At 35.5% G+C, this 12,279-nt stretch overlaps 1 protein-coding gene across 3 annotated transcripts in view; it reads left to right on the top strand.

Moving 5' to 3' along the window:
* DNAJC5B (DnaJ heat shock protein family (Hsp40) member C5 beta) overlaps positions 1–12,279 on the top strand; it is an 82,413-nt gene that overhangs the window by 46,907 nt on the left and 23,227 nt on the right. For all 3 annotated transcript variants that reach the window (XM_017870782.1, XM_017870783.1, XM_017870785.1), the window contains exon 4: positions 11,362–11,575. In XM_017870782.1, coding sequence (XP_017726271.1) covers positions 11,362–11,575 — 214 coding nt within the window. The remainder of the gene's footprint in view (positions 1–11,361; positions 11,576–12,279) is intronic.

Below are 12,279 nucleotides of genomic sequence, written 5' to 3'. Positions count from 1 at the left end.
AAAAAAAAAAAAAAAAAAAAAAAAAAGAAAACATATTCTTAGTCCTCAGATTATTTCTTAAATATGTTTTAATGCAATGTTTGCCACAGAGATACCCATACAAATCAAGACAATATGAACAAGATTTGGCAGAAATAATAGAAACAGAGCCATGAGAATTTTAGACATTTGAATGATCAGATACAGATCTTAACATAATTATCCTGACCAAGAAGATAAAACATGAGGTTGAGATTTTTTTTTTAAATCCTGAAAATTATGGAAAGGGATATTTCAGATTTGCAAAAGAAACAGAAACTCCACAACAGAAAATGCAATCACCAAAGTAAAAAACCCAAAGGTAGGTTTTACCAGGTTAGGGAGTTGACTGGAAGATAGGTCAGAAGAAAATACCAAAAGGATGGAAAACGAAAAAAGACTTAAAAATAGAAGATTTATTAACAAGATAAAAATGAAGTTTCATTAACAAGAAAGAATTACAAAAGGATGAAAAATGGAAAAAGATAAAAAACATAGAAGATGTGTTAAGTTAGATATAAGCAAGTGGAGTCTAAAAAGGAGAGCAGAAAGGGAATGGGGAAAAGCCATTTGAAAAAACAACATGTCGATATTCCAGGTTCATGAAAGATGTTAAACCACATATACTCAATAAAAGCAAGCAAAATAAATTCAAAGAACCCTATACCCAGGCACATCACAGGAAACCTTCCAAAATCTCAAGATGTAAAGGCTTTATAGCAACCAGAGGAAAAAATACAGATTACTTTTAAAGCACGAGAATTAGACTTACAGCTGATTTTTCAGCCAAGATAACAAAAGCCAGAAGACAGTGGACCAAAGACTTGAATACGATGAAAGAAGATAACAGATAACCTACAATTATACATCCAGGGAAATTTTCAAAATTGAGGTGAAATAAAGACATATTAAGTTTTTTTAAAAGAAAACTGTGAATTAATCCCTAGTAGATTTTTTCACTTAAAGGAGGTACTAAGAATGTTCATAGACAGAAGGAAAATGATCTCAGATCAATGGTCAGAGGTGCAGGAAAGAACTAATAGCAATAACAATGGCAAATATATGAGTGAATACATACAAATACTAATTGTATAAAATATCCTTAAATACTAATTTCATGAAAGAGTAATTATTCAGTGCTTAAAAGACTTAGAGAATTAAAGTATATGCTACCAACAACACATAAGTTAAGAAGACAGTAACAGTGTCCATGTTCTAAGATTTTTGTATTATTTTGGAGGAAAACAAAAGTACATTAACATTAGTCGGGGATTTTGAAATCTCAAAGGACCCTGAAAAGAATGATAAAAGAATATATAATTTCCAAACCAACAGGGAAAAAAAGTAGAGTAATGAGAAATTAATCCAACAAGAAGGCAAGAAAGGAAAGGGAAAAGAAATATGAGTATATTTTAGAAGGAACAAATAGAATATGGTGACTAAACCCGAAAATATCAGTAATTATGTTAAAATAAATATAGACCAAATGCTTCAATTAAAAGAAAAAAAGTCATTCTGAATAAAAAACCAACATCATATGGTTTTTACAAAAGACACATCTAATATTTAAGAATACAGAAAATTTGAAAATAAAAGGAGGGGCAAAGATGCCATGCAGATGCTTAGCAAAAGAAAGCTGTACAGCTTTATTAAAATTAAAATGAAGACAGAAAGCGTTACTACAGATAAAGAGGGATACTTTGTAATGATAAAAATTTGACACCCTCCAAAGTCTAAACCAGGAAGAAGTCTAGTCCCTGAATAAACAAATAACAAGCTCTGAAATTGAGGCAGTAATTAATAGCCTACTAACCAAAGAAAGTCCAGGACCAGATGGATTCACAGCCAAATTCTAGCAGAGGTACAAAGACAGCTGGTACCATTCCTTCCGAAACTATTCCAAACAATAGAAAAAGAGGGAATCCTCCCTAACTCATTTTATGAGACCAGCGTAATCCTGATACCAAAACCTGGCAGAGACACAACAAAAAAAGAAAATTTCAGGCCAATATCCCTGATGAACATGGATGCGAAAATCCTCAGTAAAATACTAGCAAACCGAATCCAGCAGCACATCAAAAAGCTTATCCACCAAGATCAAGTCAGCCCTGGGATGCAAGGCTGGTTCAACATATGCAAATCAATAAACGTAATCCGTCATGTAAACCGAACCAATGACAGAAACCACATGATTATCTCAATAGATGCAGAAAAGGTCTTTGACAAAATTCAACAGCCCTTCATGCTAAAAACTCTCAATAAATGAGGTACTGATGGAATGTATCTCAAGATAATAAGAGCTATTTATGACAGACCTACAGCCAATATCATACTGAATGGGCAAAAACTGGAAGCATTCCCTTTGAAAACCAGCACAAGACAAGGATGCCCTCTCTCACCACTCCTATTCAACATAGCATTGGAAGTTCTGGCCAGGGCAATCAGGCAAGAGAAAGCAATAAAGGGTATTCAAATAGGAAGAGAGGAAGTCAAATTGTCCCTGTTTGCAGATAACATGATTGTATATTTAGAAAACCCGATTGTCTCAGCCCAAAACCTCCTTAAGCTGATAAGCAACTGCAGCAAAGTCTCAGGATACAAAATCAATCTGCAAAAATCACAAGCATTCCTATACACCAAATCATGAGTGAACTCCCATTCACAATTGCTAAAAAGAGAATAACATACCTAGGAATACAACTTACAAGGGATGTGAAGGACTTCTTCAAGGAAAATTACAAACCACTGCTCAAGGAAATAAGAGAGGACACAAACAAATGGAAAAACATTCCATGCTCATGGATAGGAAGAATCAATATTGTGAAAATGACCATACTGCCCGAAGTAATTTATAGATTCAATGCTGTTCCCATCAAGCTACCACTGACTTTCTTCACAGAATTGGAAAAAATTATTTTAAACTTCATACGGAACCAAAAAAGAGCCTGCATTGCCAAGACAATGCTAAGCCAAAGGCACAAAGCTGGAGGCATCATGCTACCTGACTTCAAACTATACTACAAGGCTACAGTAACTGAAACAGCATGGTACTGTTACCAAAACAGATATATAGACCAATGGAACAGAATAGAAGCCTCAGAAATAATACCACACACCTTCAATCATCTGATCTTTGACAAACCTGACACAAACAAGCAATGGGGAAAAGATTCCCTATTTAATTAATCATGTTGGGAAAACTAACTAACCATATGCAGAAAACTGAAACTGGACCCCTTCCTTAGACCTTATACAAAAATCAACTTAAGATGGATCACAGACTTAAATGTAAGACCTAGGACCATAAAAATCCTAGAAGAAAACCTGGGCAATACCATTCAGGGCATAAGCATGGGCAAAGACTTCATGTCTAAAACACCAAAAGCAGTGGCAACAAAAGCCAAAATTAACAAATGTGATCTAATTAAATAAAGAGCTTCTGCACAGCAAAAGAAACTACCATCAGAGTGAACAGGCAACCTACAGAATGGGAGAAACTTTTTGCAATCTATCCATCTGACAAAGGGCTAATATCCAGACTCTACTAAGAACTTAACAAATTTACAAGAAAAAAAAAACCCATCAAAAAGTGGGCAAAGGATGTGAACAGACACTTCTCAAAAGAAGACATTTATGCAGCTAACAGACACATGAAAAAATGCTCATCATCACTGGTCATTAGAGAAATGCAAGTAAAAACCACAATGAGATACCATCTCACACCAATTAGAATGGTGATCATTAAAAAGTCAGGAAACGACAGGTGCTGGAGAGGATGTGGAGAAATAGGGATGCTTTTACACTGTTGGTGGGAGTGTAAATTAATTCAATCTTGTGAAAGATAGTGCAGCGATTCCTCAGGATCTAGAACTAGAAATACCATTTGATCCAGTCATCCCATTACTGAGTATATACCCAAAGGATTATAAATCATTCTATTATAAAGACACATGCACACGTATGTTTATTGCAGCACTATGCACAATAAAAAGACTTGGAACCAACCCAAATGTCCATCAATAATAGACTGGATAAAGAAAATGTGGCACATATACACCATGGAATACTATGCAGCCATAAAAAAGAATGAGTTTGTGTCCTTTGCAGGGACATGGATGAAGCTGGAATCCATCATTCTCAGCAAACTATCACAAGAACAGAAAACCAAACACCACATGTTCTCACTCATAAGTGGGAGTTGAACAATGAGAGCACATGGACATAGGGAGTGGAATGTCACACACTGGGGCCTGTCGGGGAGTGAGGGGCTAGGGGAGGGATAACATTAGGAGAAATACTTAATGTAGGTGATGGATTGATGGGTGCAGCAAACCATCATGGCACGTGTGTACCTGTGTAACAAAACTGCATGTTCTGCACATGTACCCCAGAACTTAAAGTATAATAAAAAAATGATTCACCAAGAATATATAATAGTTATAAGTTTATGGGCTTCTAAAACACATGGCCTAAAATATACAAAACAAAGAGTTGACAGAACTTTAAGGAGAAATCTGCAAACCTACAGTCATAGTGGAAAGTTTTAACACATCTGGCTTGATCAATAAAATGGCTAAGGATATAGATTTGAGCAAAACAATTATCAAACAAAATCAAAACTATAAAACAAAGTACCCAATAGGAATAGAATACATATCCTTTTCAAACACACATGGAACATTTATAAAAATAATCAGACATAAGGCAAGTCTCAAATGTTAAAAGATTTCAATCATATCAAATATGTTCTCTGACAACAATGCAATTATGGTAGAGAGCAAAATTTTTAAATAGCTGGAAATTTTCCATATGTTCGAAAATTAGGAGGTATAATTTAAAATAACTTATGGCTAAAAATAACAAACCATAATTAAAATTATAAAATATCTATAATTCAATACTACGTATTAAGACGTGAAATGCAGTCAAAATAGCACTTACAGGAAAATTTATAGAGTTTAACGCACGTATTAGAAAACCAAGCCCAGCAATAAATTTTAAAAATACATAATGACCAAATTGAATTCATCCCAGACACATAAGCTTCATCTAACATTTAAAAACTCAGTCAATCACATTAACAGACCAAAAGAGAAACAACATATCTTCTACATAGGTGCAGAAATAACATTTGATAAAATTCAACATCCATTCATTCTTAGTGAATTCAGAAGAAGGACAGCTGTTACAGCCACTTTTGACATCGTACTGGGGGGGTCTTAGCCAGAGCAGTACGATAAGGAAAAAATGTAAATGATATAAGGATTTGAAGAGTTTTTTCCCTTTCCAATTATCACTTAAGCTTATATAATTGTCTATGTAGAAAATTTAAAAGAATTTATAATTTAATAAAATTTGGACATGAGCTTGGGAAGTTAGAAGGATAAAAAAATCAACATACAACAATTATTTCAAACCTAAGCATAAAATAGAAAAAAATTATTTTATCCACAATGAATAATTAGGAACATTTTAAATGTCAAAACCACAAAAAAATTAAGCTCCCAGGACTAAATTCAAGAAAATATACATAGGACATAAAGGTAAAAATGATAAAACTTTAAAATTCTTTAAAAAGATCAAAATAGGTGGACATATTATACAAAAGTCAATCTCCAAATTAATCTATAGAGTCAATGCAATTGCAATAAAAATCTCAATAGGTTGTGTGAATGTGTGTACATGTGTTCATATGTGTGTGTATATATGTATGTGTGTGTGTGTAAATTGACAAACTAATTCTAAAATTCATGTGGAAATGTACAGGACCCAGAATAACCACAGAACTCTTGAAGAACAACAGGATGGCAGAATTTGCTCTTTAAGATATGAAGACATATTTTAAAGCATCACATGTAAGATTGTTACTGGCCCAGAAATAACCAAATTGACCAATGGAACAGAATAGAGATCCCAGAAATCCATGGAAAGGATTTCCATTTCTAATAAATAGTGCTACAAGAGTGGAATATCTATATAAAATAAGTGAGATTAGAATTCTACCCTCCAGCACATTAAAATGTCAGGTATAAATGGGCCATAGACTTCCATATGAAAGGAAAAGCTATAAAGATTGTAGAGTTATAGAGAGTTTATAGAACAATATCTTCCTAAATTGAGGAACAGATTGGTTAATTCAGTAAATTAAAATAAAGAATTTCTGATTACCAAGAGATACCGTAAAGTAAAACAACAAGAAAGCCCCAGAATGGGAGAAGATATATGCAATACATAAAACTGACAAAGAATTCATATCTAGAATACACATTTTTAAAATACCACAAATTAATTTTAAAAACCAAAGTAAAAATTTGTAAAGGACTAAAATACACTTAGAGAATATCCAAATGGTATATAAACCACAAGATTGACAAACATTAAAATATTTTAAGAGCTGGGACATCATGGTTAGAATCAGGCCTCAGGTGACTCAGAGACTGGTAGAGAGTGGTAGGTGGTAGTAGTTTGATTGCATCTGAAAGTGTTAGATGGGGCAAGGAAGAGAATGGAGCAAAACATTGTAACTCTTAGAATTATGCCACTGCCTCAAAATAGGAAGATCTTGAGGGCTTTAGATAATTACAACTATAAACCGCATGTTTATCTTATCTGCCACTAATTAAATTCACTATGCATTTTAGTTGAAAGCTGTCATTAGATTCTGAAGTGGAAATTAGAGGCATTGAATGCTGTTTCTAATATTAGCTACAGCCATGCCACATTGACAGGTGACCAAGAGTGTAGAGACATTTAAAATTAAAGGCTCACATTCTGGTTGAATATTATGTCACTTTAAGTATCAATGTAGAAATGACAACAAATACCTTTAACAATGGATAGGTGCCTATTCTATTTAAAAATACTCCAAGCACTTCCTTAAACCCTACATTCCATAGTTGTTTCCTTGTTCTATGGATAACACGCAAGAGGGCGAGGCATCGTACGACCACCTCCTTGACGGTTGTGGAATTTTGGCAGCTGTCTCTGCTCACCATATTTCCCGAGGATTCCTCAGAGCCAAGAGTATCTGCCAAGAGGAATCAAAATGTTGCTGATGACCAGGAATTGGACGTGTTACAAGTGGAGGTGTTCCAGCTCTCCTAATTTGCCAACTCCACTGTTAGGAGTGTGATAAATGGATTGGGTGCATCTGCCCTTGTGGGCTGACAAAGATCCAAGCGGCTTAAAAAATGACAGGAAGCCACCCTAGAAACAAGAAAATGTATGTAAAGAGGCATTTTCCAGAGATTTCTTCCTTCCTGTTTGTTTGTTTGTTTGATTTGGAGTCTCACTGTCGCCCAGGCTGGAGTGCAGTGATGCAGTCTTGGCTCACTGCAACCTCCACCTCCCAGGTTCAAGCGATTCTCCTGCCTCAGCCTCCCAAGTAGATGGGATTACAGGCATGTGCCACCACACCTGGCTAATTAGTAGAGACGGGCATGTTGACGAGGCTGGTCTCAAATTCCTGACCTCAAGTGATCTACCTGCCTGGAGATTTCTTTCTTTCAAGGCAGAAGTGACAGCCCTTTCATTTGATTGGCCGAGACATGATATCTTTGGAACCATGGAGGGGAAATGCTGCAATTTGTATTTCAGGGCCCAGAGTGAGAATTCCAGGAATATTAAGCCATTAGAATTAACATGCTTAAAATATCCACTTAAGGCTTTTTGATGACCAACATAGTATTGTTGCAGTTTGAGGACTTTTCTTCCTTTCTTCCTTTTTTTAAAAAAATCTTCCTTTGTAGATTTTCCTTCCTTGGTAATGAGTCATTCAAGGAAACAAATTCTGAACTTCCAACTGTTCAAAGAGAACAAAATCTGTGACTAAAGCTTTAAAATGTTCAGGGGAAAAGTTACACAAGTAATATGCAGAGTTTTATAACAAACAAAATGAAAAGTTTCACAAAACCTGTTTTAGTTTATTTATTTTTACAAATGGGGCCTGCTCTGTCGCCCAGGCTGGGTGTAATGGTACAAGTCATAGCTCACTGCAGCCTTAAACTCCTGTGTTCAAGTAATCCTCCCACCTCAGCCTCCCAAGTAGCTGAAATTACAGGTATGTGTCATTACATCCAGTTAATTTTTAAATTTTTTGTAGAGGTAGGATTTCACTATGTTGCCCAGGCTGGTCTTGAACTCCTGGCCTCAAATGATCCTCCCACCTTGCCCTTCCAAAGTGTTGGGATTACAGGTGTAAACTACCACATCCAGCTTCAGTTTTAGTTTAAACTTAGCTAACGAAAACTAAGTCTTAGTTTAACAAAAATAACTAAAACTGAATCTGTACTCCCAATGTGCAACTATATACATTGCTAATTTTGGTTATAACCTTCCATTTTCTGCTTACTTTTCTGTTTTTTTTTTTCCTATATAAAGACATACATGTAATTGTGTGCATGTGTGTGCACATGCATGGGTGTGTGTGTGTGTGTTTGTGTGTGAAGGCCACCAAAAATAATTTTCATTACTAAATTCAGTGGTCAATCTTTTTTTTTTTTTTTTTTTGAGACAGTTTTGCTCTTGTTGCCCAGGCTGGAGTGCAATGATGCAATCTCGGCCCACTGCAACCTCTGTGTCCCAGGTTCAAGTGATTCACCTGCCTCAGCCTCCTAAGTAGCTGGGATTATAGGCACCCATCACCACGCCCAGCTAATTTTTGTATTTTTAGTAGAGATGGGGTTTCACCATGTTGGTCTTCAATCCCTGATGTCAGGTGTTCCACCCGCCTCAGCCTCCCAAAGTGTTGGGATTACAGGTGTGAACCACCATGCCCAGCCCAGTGGTCAATTCTTAGTCTTCATCTGCCATAACCTGTGAGCAGCATTTGACACATTATGATCACCCTCCTCCTTGAACTATATTTTTCACTTAGTTCCCAAGAACCCCCACTCTCTGGGCTTTTCCTTCTGTATCATTGACCTTTGTTTTTAAGTGTCCTTTGCTGATTTTCCTTTCCCAAAGCTCAGTTATTCTACTTCTTGGACTCACTGTCTTGGGAATCTCTTTTGGTTCCCTGGTTCTAAATATCGTCATCTACCTGCTGAGAACTCCCACATGTACATCTTGCCTGAGCTTCAGACTTATTTCTCTCTACCGCCACTTGAAAGTCTAATAGGCATCTCAAAGGTGTCCAGAATAGAACTTCCAAATCATAGCAAACCACTTCCCAACTACAAAAAAGAAAGAAAGAAAGAAAAAGAAAGAAAGAAAGAAAGAAAGAGAGAGAGAGAGAAAGAGAGAAAGAAAAAAGAAAGAGAGAGAAAGAAAGAAGAAAAAAAGAAAAGAAAGAAAGAAAAAAGAAAGAAGAAAAGAAAGAAAGAAAGAAAAGAAAGAAAGAAAAAGAAAGAAAAAAGAAAAGAAAGAAGAAAAAAGAAAAGAGAGAAAGAAAGAAGAAAGAAGAAAGAAAGAGAAAGAAAGAAAGAAAGAAAGAAAAAAAAGAAAGAAAAGAAAGAAAAGGAAAGAAAGAAAGAAAGAAAGAAAGAAAAGAAAGAAAGACAAAGAAATCTCTTGGCATCTCATTAAATGGTAACTCCAAACTTCAAATTGCTCAGGTCAAAATTTTGGTACCATTCTGATTCTTCTTTTTCCCTGCCACCATATATACAATCCATTAGCTAGCCCTTAAAATACTTCCAGAATCCAACCACTTCTCACTGTATCCTCCACTTCTGCACTAGTCCACACCACCATGAACTTTTGCCTGGATCACTACAAGAACCTCCTGAAAGAGTCTCCCCACTTTTGCCTTTGTCCTCTCCAAGACTGAGTGATCCTTCTGAAGCTAAAGTCTGTTCATATCACTCTTCTTCCCAACACACTCCAATGACTTGCCACATGACCCAGACTAAACCCAACATCCTCACAACGGTCTACTCAACATTCTATGTGTCTTGCTTTTTAAATTTAAAAATATAAATATAGGAAGCAGCATAGTGGCAGTTAAGAGCATGTGGTCAAGGTCCACTTGCCTGTGTTCAAAGCCTTCTATTAATTATCATCAATAGCTGTGTGGCTATTGGGCAACTAACTTAACCTCTCAGTGCCTACATTTCCTCATCTGTAAAATAATTACAATATCCATATCATAGGGTTGTTGTGAGGATTCATAAATTAATACTTCTAACATACTTACAATAGTGCTGAAATAAACATAAAAGTAAAAAATGACAAAAGGCATTTTATGCTATTAGCAAATATTTCATTATAAATTCTGTATGTAAGAAAACATGTCTCCAATGGTCCTATCTATAAGAATTTATAAATACCCCAGATATCTTTCAAACAGGATAAAAAAAGTTTTGGTTAAATAAATTTAAGATGAGCCATCATTGTTTGATTTTTAAAAATTTATTCTGAGTTTAAGATTAGAATGGATTATCCATCATGATTTATGCTTTTAAATAGTTTGGTAATTTAAAGCATCCTGATGCTGAGCTCCTTAAATATTCATCTACTTCCTAATCAATAATACTTTAGTTCTTAAAATAGATATGATTTGTTCCCTTTATCATGTAGATTGATTTATAAAGTGTACTTTACTTTTCTGCTTTACTTCTGGACTTACATTACTGTTTTAAAATGAAACAATTTGATCTAAACTAACACAATAAACAAAAACTTAAGGTGTGTTCCTACATAGACGTATGATAGGCACAGTAGGGAGAGGAGTCAGGTGGAATTTCCAGCAGAGTCCCTCAGGAATTGCTTTCTGATCCACAAAGGAGAAGGCCTTATGCCCACAAGAAAATTTATATAGATTATTAAGTGGAAAGACCTATTTAGAAAGAGGCCAAATATGCATTTGAATGCAAAGGAAGTCACAGTATTTGTTCAGAAAACCAAGAGATAGTCAGGGCTTGTGGAAGATTAATGAAGGGGTCTTAATTTTGTTCAAGAGAGACTTTTTTGATAGCTGAGTTGAACTTTTAGAATATATGTTGTGACATTCTGTTAATTGTGGAAAATTCTTCTGGTTCTAAATGGAAGTTTGGTGTAAACTTATCCTGTTGCTGAAACTCTTAAAGGTCTGTAGGGGTGGGCTACTGATAGCTTCTTGGTAAAAAGAAATTTCGCATATTTGCCAACAACAAATGTCTCTCAGGCTCAGCAGTCATGCAGATACTCAGAATTCCTCTGGAAATGTGAGGGGAGAATTAGTACTATTTTGCCTGTGCACTCGAAACAAGGGACACCATTTAGTGAAAATGTACTTGTCAATCACCGCTAGTCTGAAACTTACCATTTCACAGTATTTGCACTAATAAAGAATATACAAATGAATAGTGCCCTTCTAAAATGCCATCATCGTTCATTCTTGTCAAATTTCTTTTATTTTAAAAGAAAATTGGCCCTGAAACACCATCCAGACAAGAATCCAGATGATCCAGCTGCTACTGAGAAGTTTAAAGAAATCAACAACGCCCACGCAATACTTACCGACATCTCAAAGAGAAGCATATACGACAAGTACGGATCGCTGGGACTCTACGTAGCCGAGCAGTTTGGAGACGAACATGTTAACACCTACTTCATGCTGTCCAGCTGGTGGGCAAAGGTGAATCTGAATTTCCTTTCTTCACAAACAATCTCCTGTAACACCATGATATTAATCACTCTTTTAGATTCCATCTCAAAGGAAGTCTGACCTTCCTGCTATTAAACTCTGGTAAATGAAAGGAGATACTGCTTCCACTGAGTGCTATTATTTAGGATCATTTCTGGTTTAGCTCAACAAATAATTGTAAGATACAACATGATTTAAAATACTTCTAGACATTAATTGTATTTGAATTTGGAGCTCCAGATTAACTCTTTATAATGACTAATTAAGGACTGACTCATTGCTCAAAACCAAAAATAATTTATTAGTGTGACAACTGCTTAATAAATTATTATAGGGCAAATTTAGCCATGTCCTTTACTATCTATAGCATAGGCTACATCAGCAAACACAATACTGGGGAGAATGAGTGGTAATTATGTCAGAGACTCACTTGGAGCCTGCTGTGAGGTAGAGGAGAAAGAAATGAGGGGGAAAATGTGAGAATTTACTAGTGGAGGACAGGGAATTGGAGAGGCAGAGACGGGGACAGAAAGCAAAATGGATACCTATTCAAGAAAAGGCGACATTTTAAGGGCTTAGTTCAATCAGAATTGACTTTTGTGAGGTAAATTTTGTTTGGTTTCCTAGGAATCTCTAGTATATATATGTTTGGTGATGGTTTTTACTTGTTTGTGAATATTAATATCCTTATCTTC

This window comes from Rhinopithecus bieti, unplaced genomic scaffold (genome assembly GCF_001698545.2).
Source record: "Rhinopithecus bieti isolate Rb0 unplaced genomic scaffold, ASM169854v2 scaffold_5022, whole genome shotgun sequence".
NCBI classification, from domain to species: domain Eukaryota; kingdom Metazoa; phylum Chordata; class Mammalia; order Primates; family Cercopithecidae; genus Rhinopithecus; species Rhinopithecus bieti.
The sequence above is the reverse complement of the archived record's forward strand: the minus strand, read 5'-3'. Positions and strand labels throughout refer to the sequence as shown.